Raw genomic sequence first — 18,504 nt, forward strand, 5'->3', positions numbered from 1 at the left:
TTTTTTTTTTCCCTCTTCTTTTTACTTCTGGTTGAGCTCTGATCATCTAGTCACTGAAGCCAGGAACAATACAAATGGAGAAAAGATTGACGTTATCAAAGACTTCATTTTTCTTGGATCAACAATCAACACTCATGGAAACAGCAGTCAAGACATCAAATGAAGACCAGCCTGGAGTGGCTAGAAGAACAGAAGATATTCATGAAAGAAAGACTGACAAGAAAAATACAAAACAATAACGACAGTCCAACTGACTACTACAAGAACAAGCAAGTTTCTCACCTAGGAGACATCAAGGCAAGTGGTCGGATCACCTCAGGGCAAACCTCTTCCAAGACTCAATGGGAATACACTAGCAGACATGTGCCCTGACTGGTGACCACGTTGGTCACTGATAAGGGGAAGTGAGGAAAAACAGCAATAAAGCTGCGAGCTAAGTTATACCATGTTCAATAGACTCCTGTGAACCTTGGTGAAGACCTGGTTGGCCAGCAGGGTGGCAAGACCTGGGGACTCTTGGGCCCAGAGTCAGTGACATAGTCACAGAGGACTAGAGTGGAAAGTGAAGCAACCAGCAGATAAGAAAAGAGAGGGCATATGCACAAGAACACCCACACTTGCAGATAATACCCACTTGACCTGGTTTCAATGGCTGTATGAGCAGAACTCAACTAGAAGAAGAAAGAAGAAGATAAAAAGAGTAATCTGATACAATTTGATGAACTTGGCCTACACCTATGGATGCAGTAGCTCAAAGGAGGGAACAAATCTTTACAGCAAGGATGGGCAACTGGAACACTGGCTACCCAAAATGGGGGGTGGGGCCTACAAGGGCAATAAGTGACTGGCTTACAAGCTTTCAAGAGGAAGCCTAGATCCAGAGGCCACAGAGGAAAGTAGAATCTCCACTGAGTACTATCCAATCTGTCTGGGCGGAGCTGAGGAAAGGAGATGGGTATAGGACTCATGTGGTACAATAGTGAATAATTGTTATCAGGACTGATTGTGAGTGTTGAAAATGTAAAGGTAGATGCTTTGTAGCAAAAGGAGGAGAGTGGTTGACTTTGCAGTCCAGGAGTGGAGGTCTCTGGGACCATCAAGGGAGAAGAGCGGAGTGCGGGACCTACCCAGAGAAACAGTGATGCCAGAGATGGAGGCAGAGACAATGACGTGGAGAGATGGGGCAGCTGAGAACTCTAGACCCAGAGAAAGGCTGTGTGCTGACTACCAGGGGGCAGGCTTGCAGGGTATACCTTTGGTTGGTTGATGACGCATAGAGGGGATTGTAACCATGGCAATGAACGATATACAATAGGATGAATGTAAAGCTAATGTTCTCCCATGTAAACTATCATATAATTCACAATAAAACATTGGAAAAAAAAAAAACATCAAACAACCTTTGCATTAGGTAAATCTGCTGTACAAGACCTTTTTATAGTGTTGAAGGGCAAAGATGTCAGTTTGAGGACTAAGATGCACCTGATCTAAGCCATGGTATTTTCAATCACCTCATATGCATGTGACAGTCAGACAGTGAATAAGGAAAATCGTAGAATAATTGATGCATTTGAGTTACGGTGTTGGAGGAGAATACTGAAAGTAGCATGGGTTGCCAAAAGAACAAATAGATCTGTGTAGGAAGAAGTGCAGCCAGAGTGCTCCTTGGAGGCCAGGATGGCCAGACTTCATCTCTCATACTTCGGACATGTTGTCAGGAGGGACTAGTCACTAGAGAGGGATATCATGTTTGGGAAAGTGGAGGGTCAGAGAAATAGAGGAAGATCCCCAGTGAGATGGATTGGCAAACTGGCAGCATCAATGGTCTCAAGTATAGTGACAATTGTGAGGTTGGCCCAGGACCAAGCAGTGTTTCGTTCTGTTGTGCATAGGGTTGCTATGAGTTGGTACCTACTCATTGGCACCTAACAACAACAACATGTATTGATTATAATATTTGACTTTGTCTTCTACAGTTGCCCTTTGAAATTTTCTGTTCAGCTATCTTACTTCCTCATTTCTTCTATTTGCTTTAGCATCTCTATGTTGGAAATCAATTTTCAGAGTTTCTTCTGACATCCATTTTGGTCTTTTCCTTCTTTCATGTCTTCTTAATGACCTTTTGCTTTCTTCCTATATGATGTTCTTGATGTTATCTCCCAACTCTTCTGGTCTTCTGTCATTAGTGTCTAATGCATCAAATCTGTTCTTGAGATGGTCTCTAAATTCAGGTGGGATATACTCAAGGTCATATTTTGGCTTTTGTGTATTTGTTTTAATTATCTTCAGCTTCAGCTAGAACTTGCATATGAGAAATAGGTGCTCTGTTCCACAGTCTGTCCCGGTCTTGTTTTGACTGATAATATGGAGGTTTTCCACTGTCTCTTCCCACAATTAGTCTGTTTCCCCGGAATCAATTTGATTTCTGTATATTCCATCTGATGAGATCCATGTTTATAGTAAGCACTGTTTTATAATGTTTAAAAAAGGTGTTTGCATTGAATGTCATTGGTTTTGCAAAATTCTCTCATGCTTGCTATCAGGTCTGACAGTGAGTGTTGGAAAAGTAAATGTAAATGTTTGGTAACAAAAGGAGGGGAGTGGCTGAATTTGCAGTCCAGTAGCAGAGATCCCTGGAACCATTAAGGGAGAAAAGCAAAGTGCAAGACCGTGTCCAGAGAGGCAATGACACTAGGGATGGAGGCAGAGGCAATGACAGGGACAGAAGGAGCAGCTGGGGACTCTGGACTCAGGGAGGGAGAGAGGCTGTATGCTGGTGGCTGGGGGGCTGGAGTGTGGGGTGTACCCTTTGGGTGTTTGATGATGCATACAGGGGATTGTGATCATTGCAATGAAACAAAGTATGATAGGATGAATGTAAAGATAATGTTCACCCAGGTAACACATAATTTACAACAAAAACTTAAAAAAAAATTCTATCATGAGATTTCCAGCATTGTTTCTATCACTAAGGCCATATTTTCCAACTAATAAATCTTTCTTTGTTGTTTCTAATCTTTGCATTCCAATCACCAGTTTTTATCAATACATCTTGATTACACATTTAATCAATTTCAGACTGAAGAAGTTGGTAGAATTTCTTCAATTTCATTATCACTGTCTTTAGTGGTTGGTGCTTATATTTAGTGGTATTAACTTGTCTTCCTTGTAGGCATATTATCCTATCACACAATATTATACTTCATGATAAATCTTGAAATGTTCTTTTGATGATGAATGCAACACCATTCCTGTTCAATTTGTCATTCCTGGCATAGTAAGCCATGTGATTGTCAGATTCAAAGTGGCCAATACCAATCCATTTCAGCTCACTAATGCCTAGGATATCAAAGTTTATGCATTCCATTTCTTTTTTGACAACTTTCAATTTTCCTAGATTCATACTTCCTACAACCCATGTTCAGATTACTAATGGATATTTGCAGCTATTTCTCCTTATTTTGGGTAGTGCCAAATCAGCAAATGAAGGTCCTGAAAGCTGGACTCCATTCGTGTCATCATAGACAACTCTACTTTGAGGCGGCAGCTCTTCCCCAGTCGTATTTTGAGTGCCTTCCAAACCTGAGGAGCTCATCTTCCAAGTCTATATCTGAGAATATTCTGGTGCTATCTTACAGTGTTCCATTGTTATTCATTAGGTTTTCAGTGACAAAACATTCATAAAAGTAGCCTGCCTCTCCTGTCTAATCAGTCTTAGTTTAGAAGCTCAGCTGAAATCTGTCCACCATGGGGACCTTGCTGGTATTTAAAATACTGGTGGCATAACTTCCAGCATGAGAGCAGCACACAAACTACCACAGTACGACAAACTGACAGACGACGTGAAATGTAGAAAACTAAAAGGGAAGCACACACTCAGCATTTCTGAAGCTTAAAGAAATGAAGAAAAAAAAAAATCAATGCTCAACTTGAAATACTAAAGGATTCTATAGGCAAAATATTGAATGATGCAGAAAGCATCAAAAGAAGAGAGAAGGAATACACAGAGTCACTGTACCAAAAATAAATGGTTGATATTCAACCATTTCAAGAGATAGCATATGATCAAGAGCCAATTGTACTGAACAAAGATGTCCAAAGTGCACTGAAGGCACTAGCAAAGAACAGGCTCTGGGAATTGGTGGAATACAAATTGAAATCTTTCAACAAACTGATATAGAATTGGAGACACTCATTCATGTATGCCAAGAAATTTAGAAGACAGATACCTGGCTAACAGATTGGAGGAAATCCATATTTGTTCCCATTCCAAAGATAGGTGATCCAATGGGATGTGGAAATCATTAGACAATATCACTAATATCACATGCAAATACATTTTTTAAAATTTTTCTAAAGATAATTAAAAAATGGTTATGACCGTACATTGACAGGGAACTATCAAAGGTTCAAGCCAGATTCAGATGAGGATGTGGAATGAGGGATATTATTGCTGATATAAGATAGACCTGGGCTGAAAGCAGAGAATACCAGAAAGATGTCTACCTGTGCTTTATTGAGTATACAAAGGCTTTCAACTGTGTGCATCATAACAAGCTATGGAGAACATTGTAGAGAATGAATATCACGGGACATTTAATTGATCTCATGAGGAAACAAGAGGCAATTGTTTGAACAAAACAAGGGGACACTGAATAGTGTAAAATCAGGAAATGTTTGTGTTAGGGTTGTATTCTTTCACCATACTCATTCCATCTGTATGCTGAGCAAATAATCTGAGAAGCTGGATTATATGAAGAAGAATCTGGCATCGGGTTTGAAGGAAGATTCATTAATAACCTGTGATATGCAGATGGTACAATCTTGCTTGATGAAAATGAAGAGGACTTAAAATATTTAGTAATAAAGATCAAAGAATACAGTCTTCAAGATGGGTTGTATCTCAATGTAAAACAACAACAACAACAACAAAAATTCTCACTACTGGATGAATAAATAACATCACGATAAATGGGGAGAAGATTGAAGTTGTCAAACACCTCATCTTGCTTGGATCCATTAGCAACACTCATGGAAACAGGAATCTAGAAGTCCAACAATATATTACATTAGGCAAATCTGCTATACATCTCTTTACAGTGCTTAAGAGAAAAGATGTCTATTTAAGGATTAAAGTGTGCCTGACCCAAGTCATGTTATTTTCAACAGCATCATGTGCATGCATGTGAAAATTGGACAATGAATAAGGACCATAGAAGGATTGGTGCATTTGAGTCACTGTTGGAGAAGAATATTAAAAGTACCAAGGACTGCTGAAGAACAAGCAAATCTGTGTTAGAAGAAACACAGCCAGAATGTTCCTTAGAAGCCAGGATAGTGAGGCTTCATCTCTTATATTGACAAATTATCAGGAGAAATCACTCCTTAGAGAAAGATATCATGCTTTGTAAAGTGGAGGGTCACCTGAAAAAAGGAAGACCCACAACAAAATGGACTGGCACAGTGACAGCAGCAATGTGCTCAAGGTTAACAACAATTGTGAGAATGGTGCAGGACCAGGTGGTGTTTTGTTATATATAAGGTATATATATATATATATATATAAGTGTATAAGGTCACTATGAGCTAGAATCAATTCAATAGCACGTAAAAACAACATGAATTGATTGCTGTCATTTTGCTGTGTGTTTTTTTGTGTGTGTGGTGCTGCTGATATCCTTGTTCCACATAATTTTCTGTAGAGTTCATTTTTGTGTGTGGGTTTTCTTTTCAGTTTCATTTTTTTGTACTAATGTTCACTAAGGGACTCCTGGTCTGGCACTGTAGGAACAGTACTAGACTGGGAACCACAAGGTCGGTGGTTTAAACCCACCAGGTGCTCCTCGGAAAGCCTACACAGGGTTGCTATGAGTTGGAACTGACTTGATGGCACCTAACAACAATGTTTACTCAACCTTTCTGATTTTCCTTTTTCTTATTTTGATGTGAAGATGTATCGATTTTCTTTGTAGTTACCCTGTAATTTATTAATTTTCCCCCATTTAAGACAGTTCCATTTTGCAATCCACTTGACTTCCTTGCCATTTGGAATTTCTATGACTACACTATTCCCTCTTTTGGCTTTGTGGCTGAATTCATTATAAATTGATATCTATGGTTCCTTATTTTCAGTCTCTAGGTTTGTTTTTCTTTAAATACGTATATATCTGGTTTAAGTTCTGGGTGGTATTGTCAAGTACGCTAATCTCAGTTGTTGTCTGTTGTCTGCTCTTGTTGATACTCAGTGTAAAAAACACACTATAGCACTTTATTTTTTTGTGAAGTTGATCTGGTCATTAAAAATTCCTTTAATTTATATTTACCAGGAAATGTCCTAATTTTGCTATCATATTTGAGGGACAGCTTTGTGAGGTATATGATTCTTGGTTGACAAGTTTTTTCTTTCAGAGTTTTATATATGTCATCCCGTTGCCTGCATGGTTTCTGCTGGGAAATTAGAGATCAGTCTTCTCCTTTGTAGGTAACTTTTTGCTTTCAGAATTCTTTCCTTGTCTTTGATTTTGGAAAATTTGATTATGTTACAGCTTGTTGATTTTCTTTTGGAATCTATTCTTTTTGGGGTGTGTGCACCCCAGTTTAAGGTAGATTTGGCTTGTGTTGGCTGCTGTCTATTACTGATCAGGTGGCATAGGAGCTGGAATTACCTCTTGCCCAGTGTTGCTGTTTTCTGTCAGGTGGAAAGAGGAGAAACCCCTCACCCAACACACATACACAACACAACAGAATAAACAAACAAGCAACCAACTGTGAAAACAGAAAATAATATAAACAAATTAAATAAATAAATAAAAAGTTAGTAGTCAGTAAAAACAAACTAAAATGAGAAAGAAGGATAGGAAAATGGAGCATCAGAAAAGAAAAAAATGAGAGAAAATAAAAGGAAGAAATAAAAAGAAGATATTTATTTAGAAAAACCAGGTACAGGGGAGATAAAAAGAGAGTAGAGAATAGTAAAGGGAGATCAAAAGGTAAAAAAGAGAAGAGGGGAAATAAGAAACAGAGGAAGTAAAAATAAAAACAGAGAGGATAAAATTCAGGGGAATAGAAAAAGAAGGAGAAGAAAGAAAAATATAAATAAAAACAATGAAACAGTGAAAGGAAAAAACAAAAACAAAAAAGACCAGTATAGCTGTTAGACCCAGAGAGGAGAAAATTCTGGGAGGCTCCTGCCAGCCAATGAGCTCATGAGGTGAGTGTGTGAAGGATGTGACAGTTGAGTTCCTGGCCCTGGATGGAGTCTATAGACCTACATGTTTATCTCTATGTTCAGGGCACTCAATCAGGAAGTAGTTAATGGAGGCCCTTGATGGAGCTGGTTTCAGTGTCTGTTAGGACCACAGGGTAGCTGGGGGCTACGGTAGCTGGTTATGAGTGTTTATGCTGTACTAATGCTGATCTGGAGTGCTGGTGCGGCACTGTGGGATAAAGCACTAGACTATAAGGTTGGTTTGAACAAGGTCAGCAGTTCAAACTCACCAGTCGCTCCCTGGAAATCCTATATAGGGTCACAATGAGTTGAAATTAACTTGACAGCACTTAACAACCACAACAATGCTGGTCTGGTGGCTCTGCAGGTTCCGCAGGCCTGAAACCAGGCACCAAAGTGGTATAGCCAGTCTCTGCCACACTACACCAGTGTTACTCCCAACCACTTCGCTCTGAATTAATGAAGAGCACGGTCTGCGCTCAGCGTGGATAAGAGTGGGAGCTGGCCATGCCTCTGGTCACCAGGGGAGCATGGGGATAAAGTAGGACTTGCACCTTTCACGTTGCCTGTGTGAATCTGTCTGCCAAGTCACCTTCTGCTACCAAAGCTGCTCACAAAAGTTCAAGATAGTCACATTGTATCTGGCCAGCCATTTACCAGTCAGTCTCCCTTTCTCACCATCCTTGCTCAGTTTTTCCTTTCAGCAAGCACTCATTCCATTTCTCTAATCCCTCTGAAGTTCAGAGTTCTAGAATTTCAAACTGTATCTGTTTTATTTGGTTTCTTGTATCTCTGTTGTAGAGGGTCCTTTTAGTGTGTCTGCCTAGTCAGTCATCTTATCTTTTAAAAACTTACTATTGTGAATTGAGTGAAGGTTTGCTGAGCAGATCATCAGTTTTACATTCAACAGATCATATACTCTCCTTCATTATAATAACTGTAATCCTGTTCATGTACCATCAGTTAACAGTATTTACCTCTATTCACTTTAACTATTGCATTCCTCCCTGAGTCTCCCACTACTTTCCTCTAACCTCCCTCTTGTATATTGCCTGCCTTGCCACTCATGCTAACATGTGTCTACCCTCTGGCCCGTGAATAAGTTTTCTTCCCCATCTCCTCCCCATAACCATCATAGATTGTTTCTTTAATCAAGAAAAACTTTTCTTAGCTTTTACAACATTGGTCTGATACAATATTTGTCCTATTGTGATTGACTAATTTCACTCAGCATAATGACTTCCAGGTTCATCTATGTTGTGAGATGTTTCACAGATTCATCCTTATTCTGCAATGTTGAGTAGCATCCTGTTTTGTTTACGTATCAAAGTTTGCTTGACTATTCTACTGTTGGTGGGCATTTAGGCTGTCTCTATCTTTTTGATGTGTTTCTTGTAGACAGCGTATTGAAGGATCTTGTTTACTAATCCATTCTGCTCTCTATGTTTCTTGACTGGTGCATTTAATCCATTTACATTCAGTGTAATTATCAATGTTGTTGTTTTAAGTGCTGTTGAGTTGATTCCAACCCATAGCGACCCTGTATAGGGTTTCCGGGGAGTAGCTGGTAAGCTTGAACCTCCGACCTTGCAGTTCAAACGGCTTTGCAGTCTGGCACATTACCCCACAGCGCCACATCAATAGGTATGAATTAATGTTTTGGGTTTTTGTGTATCTGTGTGGCACTGCTGGCTTTTTTTGTGTGTGTGTGTTTTTGTGTATCTGTGTGGCACTGCTGGCTTCTTTGTGCCACATAATTTCTTTGCTGAGTTCATTTTGTTTGTTTTCTTTTCATTTTTATTTCTGTTGTGTTAATGTTTGTTAAATCTTTCTGGGTTTTCTTTTTTATTTTGATGTGAAGGTGTATTAATTTTCTTTTAAGATTACCCTGTAATTTATTAATTTTTCCCCCTGTTTAAAACAATCTGTTGTATCTTTCAATCTGTTTGAGGTTTTATCTTTTTTAAATAAAATTTTTGTATGCACATAGTAGATAATACTACATTCCTCTTACTGTTGTTGTTAAGTGTTGTCAAGTCAGTTATGACTCATAGTGACTGTGTATAGGATTTCCAAAGAGTGGCTGGTGGGTTTGAACCACCGACCTTGTGGTTCAAACTGACATTGTGATTCAGTGTATTATCCTGCAGTGCCACACCATGATTCCACATTCTTTTTAGAGGTGAGGTATATCATATTAAAGGAAGAAAGAAGAAAAGGCTGGAAACTGAAGACTTTAGTATGAGCTGAAAACTGATATTGTGTCACAGTGAAAACCTGACCACGTTATTTGATTTCTACATATGTAAAATGCGTTAACACTTACTACAAGGCAGTTGACAAAACAAATAAAAGTACTGGAAATAGTACCTAATAGGTAATTTTAGATTATTTTTAGTAGTTTGTGAATTGATGATTTATCCCTTAGTTCAGAGACAGAGGAAGGATAAGAATAAAAAACCTACTCTTACCTTCTTTGAGAAGAGTAAAGACTCCTTGCTTATCCATGTTCAATTCCAAGGATAGATGAGAGCAGTCTGTGAATGCAATGGACTCCTTGGTCTCCTTATTTACATGGTACATTGCAATGGGGATTTCTATAATCTGGCCAATCTCCACATCAGCATGAAATGGTAATAACTCCATTTTGTTCAATTTCAGTACATATATCTGGAGGAAACAAAGTAATCATCTTTAAAGAAAGTTATAATTTTTAAAATTAAGAAAAAGGAAATCATTCCTTAAATATTTAAAAACATATGCAGTGTTACAAAGCACTGTACTAGGTGCTGAGCATGTCTCTTGTCATTCTTTAATCACTTGATGCCTCTAAAGCATCTATTGCCATACAGCAGGTGTCTGGCAAGTTACAGCCAGCTGTGCACAGCCTGTTTTTGTATTGCAAGCCAAGAAACATTTCTAAAAGGTTGTTAAAAAATAACAAAGAATTTGGGACAGACTATTTTCTAACATGCCTACTATCTGACCCTTTACAGAAAGAAATTGCTGACCTCTGTTAGGAAGCACTCCTCTTCCTGATGTCTTATCTTTTTGTTTTGGTCACTTTCTACATTTTTTTCTGGATCCTCTTCCACAGCCTATGTCTCTTAAAGTGACACATACTGTACAGGATCCATCTTCTCCTCTTGTTCTTCCAGGGAAATTTTACCTAGTCACAAACCTTCAACAACCAACCATATGCGAATAACTCCACAGTTTTATGTCCAGCATTAGTTTTCCAGTTGAACTTTTAACCCCTTATCCAGTTACAAATGTCCATCTGTATTATCCACACGTGAAGCACATCTAGTATATACAAAACTGAACTCATAATTTTTCCCTTTCTTTATACTTTTTCTTGGGTTTTTCTTTATCCACTTAGCTTCCAAATCTAGAAACCTTTAAAATAATCTCTGTGTCTTTAAATCTTTCACTTGGATGACTAAGTCTACCTCTCAGGCCCCAATTTTCCTCCTTCTCTCTATTCTTAATACTATTTCATTAGTTCAGGCTTAGCTGGTTTGGCCTTCACTTTATCCCTTCAATCTACTCTACTCTATACTACCAATAGCTATCTTTTGGTCCATCGTTATTATTATACCTGTTATTATCTGACTTAAAATAATTTAAAAACTAGAAACCAAGCCCAATGTCACTAAGTCAATTCCAATACATATCAAACCAAACCAAATTAAAAATAATTGTTGTGAACTGCTGCCAAGGTGGTTCCGACTCATAGCAATTCTATATAGGGTTTCTGAGGTGCAGCTGGTGCATTTGAACCACTGACCTCACAATTAGCAGTCCAGTGCTTATCTTAAAGCAAACTTCAAAGATCTTACCATATTATTGACCTTCCTAAAAGTTTATAGGCTCCCTATCTACAGGAAGGGTCAACAAACTTTTTCTATAAAGGGCCAGAGAGCAAATACTTTGTGGGCCATATTTTCATTATTGTAACTACTCTACTGTACTGCTGTGGTATGAAAGGCAAATGGCAGTGGCTGTGTTACAGTGAAACTATTTTCAAGGAAAGGAAGAAAGCAGAGTTTGGCCTAAAGGCATTCTTTTGCCTGATTCCCTCAAAGCCTTATTAAACTTTATTCCTCTTTCATGATAATCTTTGACTACACCTTTCCATAGGTTTCTTCTTGTATAACCCACAATTATAGTTAGAATCCAACTAGCTCTCAATCATATACATCTTTAAAATCCCTAACATATCATCTCTTTTAAATGTTATTTAATTTTTCATGTAAGTACATCTTCCTAATTAGACTTTAGATTTTTAAAGAGTTTTCAGAGTTTTATGCTTCTTTGAATCTCCTATGATAAATACTTAATATCACAAGTACTTAGAAATTGCCTAATAAATGTTCACTGAATGGTGGCAAAATTCTAAATCCTACAGGAAACAGCAATATATATGAGTGGACTTCAATTATCTTTTAATTCCATTTTTCTATGAACTTTTCCAAGCACCCTTATATTAACATATTCTAAAAGTGGGAGAAAAAAATTTTAATGGCTATATAGTATAGAAAAAAGTTTTCAACCTTTTAGAAACAAGATTGATAAACAAATATCTGAGACTAGAAATAAAGCTAATACAAAGTTCTTTTTTAAAGATGATATGTATGATAGTAATAATAATCGTAACATTAAGCAGTGAATCTATACCAAGCATTGGGGTAAACATCATCTCATTTAATTTTGACAATGATAGATGAAAAAAACATATAAGTTAAATAACTGGTTATTAAGTAAAGCAGCAGTCAACCCAGATCAAGGAATATTTAGGGAAAATGGACCTCCAAACAAAATTGAGCATAACTTGTAAATAGCCAGTTTGGACTGGAAAACATTCTATATGTGTTGTTGTTGTTAAGTGCTGTTGAGTCAGTTCCAACCCATAGCAACCCTCTATAGGGTTTCCAAGGAGCAGCTGGTGAGCTTGAACCACCGACCTTGTGGTTCAAACTGACTTTACAGTCCAGTGCATTAGCACAGAGCACCACACCAGGATTCCTATGTTTAAATATAGATAGCAGAGTCTTAGCCATGAGAATAAAGTTCTTTGAAGAGTCATTTACCTTCATTTCTCCGTATCGAAAGGGATTTTGTACATCCCTTGCCCAAACAGTGCTGTTCCCCCTGACCTGACCAGCAGTCACCACTCCTTTAGTGGTTACCATGGCTACTGTCTCATTAGAAGAGGTCCAGGTGAAGTTTCCACTACCACCCTCTACCTATGAAAAAAACAATACCTTACATTTAATTACTACAAATACAGAAATGGAATTGAAGAGAAAAAATAAAGTTTGGCTTGTGAAATAAAGTTCAGGAGATGATAAAATGAATAAATTATTTCTCAGCACATTAAGAAACTGTGCAGCTATAGGTAGTAAAGCAACAAGTGGGAAAGGAAAATACTAAAGGAAGATTAAGTAATGGTAGTGTCTCACAATGTAAAAAATAAAACCAAAAGGAAACTTGACAAAAATTCTTTAAATTCACAGGAAAACTATATATGGAAAAGAGGCAGAAAGTAAATCAAGTCTTGCTTTGGATAACAATTTTCAAAAGCATGACTTAGTTGTCACCAAAAACTAAGCTCTTCCATAGGATCTGGGGGAAATTAAATTTAACATTAAACAAATCAAGGTATTAGGGAAACTGACTGCCTGTGATTCTTGTATTATAGGATACCATACCTGTACTTTATAACGATATAACATTCCCATTGAATGATGAGGAAATACCAGAAAGTCAGGTGTAAGCTTTATGGGAAAATAAATCGTCACTTCTTGCTGGTGTTGGATTGGAAATCCTATAGGCTGACTACTTTTACTCTATAAGAGCAGAAAAAAGGAGTAAAATAGATTTCATAAGGACTGTTCTTATGATACACAATCATATTCAAAGCATCAGCAAAATGGCTATGATAATGAATTACTCTACCAGTTTCTATCTATAAAGGAAATAAAGAAACAATATTCCCACTTATTAGGGAAGCACACCTTCTATGGCTCAATAAAGCAAGCTGTTTTCTAGACCTAAGTTAGATACCATAATCAGGGAAAATAGTAAATAAAATTTCCTGAACTAAAAGAGTTTGTTGTCATAAGCCAGAATTGACTTGATGGCAACTGGTTTGGTTTTTGGTTTTATTAATATAAAAAAAGAAATCATAGTTTCAGAAAGAAAGACCTTTGGACACACATCAGTTAGGTTTGTAACTGTAAAGGAAAGAGATATTACAAGTTCCTCAAGTAAAGAGAGAAAACATTAAAGATGCTAGGGTAAGGCCTCCCTCTCATACTTAAAAGCAAGAATAGAATTTGAAGGAAAATACATATACAAGTAAAATGGAACCCTAACAATCAGCTACATTGGCATTTTTTTCCCCTTTGTAGACAAAATTAACGTATTTTAAGAAACCCTGAAAAATTGATCAATTATCTCATATCTATAATGATGTCCTTGATTTTCTCTTCACTTTCTTTAAGTTTGTTGCTGTTGTTAAGTGCCATCAAGTTAGTCCTGATCTGTAGCAACCCTATATAGGGTTTCCGAGGAGAGGCTTAGCAGGATCATAAATTGAAAATAAGTCTTCAAGCTTAAAAGAGCATCAATCTGATGTTACTTAGGTGAAAAGTAAGGTAAATCAAGAGAAATGTACTGGAGGGAAGTGAGAGCAAGGATCATATGACAGGTCTGGATAGAGCTTTTATGACTCTATAATAAGGTAATAATACAAAATGGGACATTTGGGCCAGAAGTAATCATATTGTAACAATGAGGGTCTTGGAAAAAAAAAAAATCCAATACACAGAGTAGCAGAACTGAAAGATGGACAAAAACAAGAAAGACACATAGTATTCAGGACAAAAAGGGAGAATATAGTACCTATAAGGCATGCTTTTGAAGAATACTGCAAAAAACAGATATAAATTTCAACATTATCTCCTTTGACACAAAAGAAAACAAGGGCATGAAATAAGAGCTAAATATAGAGATAAGAAAACAAATTGGTATAAGGAGAGACGTCACTGGGGCAGGATGAAACTTAACACATTGGATATACAAGCCCACCTATATTTTCTACCTCTGGAGTTTAGCTATCTCACTTTAGTGCATGCTTCCATATCAGTGTGGGGCTTATAACTGTGAATCTAAAGAAACAGGTCTCATTCTACCAATCCCAGCACAAGACCCCTCAGGACATATATTGTTGTTTTTAGGTATCATTGAGTCAGTACCAACTTATAGCAGCCCTATGCACAACAGAACAAAACACTGCCTGGTCCTGGGTCAACATCACAATTTTTGCTACGCATGAGCCCATTGATGCTACCACTTTGCCAATCCATCTTGCTGAGGATCGTCTTCTTTTTCTTCATCCCTCCACTTTACCAAACATGATATCCTTCTCCAGTGACCGGTCCCCTCCTGAATATATGTCCAAAGTATGAGAGATGAAGTCTGGCCATCCTGGCTTCCAAGGAGCACTCTGGCTGCACTTCTTCCAACACAGATCTATTCGTTCTTTTGGCAACCTATGGTACTTTCAATATTTTCCTCCAACACCATAACTCAAATGTATCAATTCTTCTATGGTCTTCCTTATTTACTGTTCAACTTTCACATGCATGTGAGATTACTGAAAATATCATGGCTTGGGTCAGGCACACCTTTGTCCTCAAACTGACATCTTTGTTCTTCAACATTTTAGAGGTCTTGTGCAGCAGATTTACCTAATGCAATATGTCATTTGATTTCCTGACTGGTGTTTCCATTAGTGTTGATGGTTGATCCAAGCAATATGAAGTCATTGACAACTTCAGTCTTTTTTGCATATATATGAATGTTGTTTGTTGGTCCAGTGGAGAGGATTTTTGTTTTCTTTATGTGTATGTCCCAAATTCATATCACCTTAAAAACGTTTTTTTTTTTTTTAATTTCATTCATTCTGTTCCTGAAAACAAAAGGTTCCAACAAGCAATTAAAAGCAAAAAATAAAATAATAATAGTGTGAATAGAGACCCCATTCTAGGACTGAAACTCAAAAGAAACCTATGGGCAATCTAGTATGCTCACTGGTCACTGCCTCGGTTTACTTTTGAATGGAAGTGGGGGAAATGCTGCAATGAAGACGTGGGCTGAGTTTGGTCATGTTCCATTGACCTTGAGATGAGAGAGAAGAGGAAGGGCTGGCTGATCTGAAGTTTAGGAAGATGTATGAACTCCTGAGCCCATGGGTATTGACCTAACCCCTAGGGGGCTACAGCTGAGGGTAAAGTGGCCAGCTGGTTTGACGTGCAGGGAGGTATGTGTGAACTCCCAAGACTGTAGCTAGTACCCATTTAACCTAGCTTGGATGACTGACTGACCAGAACTGAACCAGATGAAGATAAAGATGTTTGATATTGTGGGACTATAGTCCTCTGCTGCTCCATCTCTTTATGCCATTGCCTCTGCCACAGTCTCTGTTGTCACCACTTTTCTGGTTAGGATCCCTTACTCCTCTTATCCTCTTCTCTCTTGATGGTCCTAGGGTCCTCTGTTCCTGAAATGACAGATTAACTGATCTCCCCTTTTAGTTACACCTCTTCTACATTTATAGTTGTGACAGTTGCCATTAATCCTGATAATAATTACTCACAATTGAATCATAAAATCCTTTCACTATCATTACCAGGCCCATCTGAACAAGAGGAAAACTATTCAGGGGGGATATCAAATATTCTTTCTTGTTCAGCTGTGAAATATATGGTGTTAATGGGGAGCCACTGGGAAGACGTAGGAAACTGTTGTTGCAGGGAGGGGATTGTAATCATTGAGAAGAAAGAAAGTGTGTAATTTGTTCAATGTAAAGCTGATGATCTTGTCTGCAAACCTTCACAATAAAAAGTAAAAAAAAAAAAAAAAAGTGAATAGAGGTAAATACTGTTAAAAAAAATAAATGGACAGAGGTAAATACTATTAACTGGTTAATTGGGGGGGTTACAGTCATTGTAACAAAATGAAGTATATGATTTATTGAATGTAAATTGATCTGTTTTGTAAACCTTCACTCAATTCACAATAAAGAGTATTTTTAAAAAGCAAGACAATAATTCAGTCTTGAAAGGGTTAAAGTATATAAAATAAGAAAAGAATGTAATAAAATATACAAATGCAGTAAGAGTTTTAAAATGCAATAAAGAGAGCTAAGAGCAGAAACAACCCTGTAAAAAACAGAATGCTTAATATGGAAAGTAATTAAGGATGCTCTAACAAAATGCAAAGGAAGAGTACACAAGCTAAAACACCCCACAGAATCAGATCTGAAATCTGGATTATTGATTGTTCTTAATAGATGTGTTTAAGTACCACTGACTTCTAAGAACTACTTTCCACTCATTTTTGTATATGGTACTGTCACTGACATTCTATTAAATTTTTCTCTTTAATGTATGAGCTATTTAGAAGTGCATTACTAAAGTTTTTAAATATATGATTAAAAAATAATTCTTTTATTGCTGCTTTTAATTGTATTAGGATCACAGAGTAAGGTTTATAGCTGATCAAATGGTCAATTTTTATAAATGTTCCAAAGGAAATACAGAATCACTTCTCTATTTTGTTAAGTATGAGAGTCTAAATATATCTAGGACACCAGATTTGTTAATTTTATTATTCAAATGATATATATCTTCATTAATTTATGTCCACTATCTTTCAGTTTCAGGTGGTAGTGGTGGTTGTGTCTTTGAGTCAGCTCTGACTCATAGTAACCCTGTATAAGGTTTTCAATGATTCAATCTTTAAGGAAGCAAAAAGCTTCATTTTTCTCCTGCAGTCTGCCTGGTGGATTTGAACTGCTAACCTTGTAGTTAACAGCCCAACGCATAACCCATTACACCACCAGAGCTCCCTCCTTTCAGTTTCAAGTAGACTTGTTTAAATCCCCCAACCTGAGTATAGATTTGATGGATTTTCCTTATGTTTTTATTAGATTTTGCTATATACATTCATTTTAAGTGTTTCTTATATCTACTGATAAACTGTTCTAATTTATACTGTGTTTCACATTATCCCTATTAATTGTTTCTGGCCTTAGCTTATATTTTACCTTATGTGAATATAGTACACCAGCTTTCTTCTGGTTAGCATGGTTTATCTTTTTCTCTTCTTTTATTTTCAATAATTTCATACAATTTTATTTTAGGCATGTCTCAGATTTATAGCAGAAGAGACAAGCCAATTTATGTTTATTGTGATACGGATGTATTTAGACATATTTCTAACACATTTTCATTTTTTTAGTGTTTATAATTTTTTTCCTTTCCTTATGCTCAACATTTCCCGTGTTCTGTTGGACTGATAGATTGATTTTTCAAAAAGCCTATAATCTCTATTTTTTCCTCTGCTGTTTGAAAGCTATAGGATTATTTCTATTCTTTTGCTTTGTTTTGTTTTGTTTTAATGTTTTTACTGTGAATTGAGTGAAAGTTTACAGGGCCAATCATCAGTTTTACATTAAACAAATCATACACCTTGTTTTGTACGATGATTATAATCCCCTCCACGTACCATCAGTTAACAGTATTTCTCTCTATTCATTTTAGCTCTTTTTTAAAACACTCAGGCATATATACTAATCTAAACCACCAAAGGGCACATTGTGCAAGTCTGCCTCCAGGCTGCCAGCTCTCAGTCCTTCTCTGCCCATGAATCTAGAGTCCTCAGCTGCTCCCTCTCTCCATGTCTTCATCTATGCCTCCATTTCTGGTGTCACTGCTTCTCTGGATAAGGTCCCACATTCCACTTGTGCTCTTTTCCCTTGATGGTCCTAGCGTCCTGTTTCTGGACTGTAAGATTAACCACTCCCCTATTTCTGTTACAAAACTTGTACCTTTACATTTGTGACAACTGCAATTAGTCATAATAACAATTACTCACTACTGAATCATAAGAATCTTATCCCAGTCTCTTTTTACCAGACCCATCTAGATAAGATGAAAACTATTCAGTGGGGACTCTATCTTCTCCCACATACTCTTAAACTAAACTCCATCTTGAAATCTTGTAAGCCAGTAACTTTGAGCCTTTATCAGCCCCTCATTTTAGGTTGCCATTGTCTAAGTTGCCCGTCTCTATCTACCCTGTACACAGTGGGGATAGCATTGATACTTGATGTGAAGACTCCTTCCCTCTCAGTTGGTATTTTGAGCTACTACCTCTATGAGTATAGGTCAAGTTCATCAAATTGTAGCAATTTATCCTTGTTT

At 37.2% G+C, this 18,504-nt stretch overlaps 1 protein-coding gene across 2 annotated transcripts in view; it reads right to left on the bottom strand.

Annotated features, from left to right (window-relative positions):
• The window catches only part of NUP210L (nucleoporin 210kDa-like), a 193,382-nt gene that overhangs the window by 96,438 nt on the left and 78,440 nt on the right, over positions 1 to 18,504 (bottom strand). For both annotated transcript variants that reach the window (XM_006861487.1, XM_006861486.1), the window contains exons 11-13: positions 12,943 to 13,080; positions 12,322 to 12,477; positions 9,700 to 9,898 (exon numbers count right to left, since the gene is read on the bottom strand). In XM_006861487.1, coding sequence (XP_006861549.1) covers positions 9,700 to 9,898; positions 12,322 to 12,477; positions 12,943 to 13,080 — 493 coding nt within the window. The remainder of the gene's footprint in view (positions 1 to 9,699; positions 9,899 to 12,321; positions 12,478 to 12,942; positions 13,081 to 18,504) is intronic.

The sequence above is a fragment of the Chrysochloris asiatica genome, unplaced genomic scaffold, assembly GCF_000296735.1.
Source record: "Chrysochloris asiatica unplaced genomic scaffold, ChrAsi1.0 scaffold00042, whole genome shotgun sequence".
NCBI classification, from domain to species: domain Eukaryota; kingdom Metazoa; phylum Chordata; class Mammalia; order Afrosoricida; family Chrysochloridae; genus Chrysochloris; species Chrysochloris asiatica.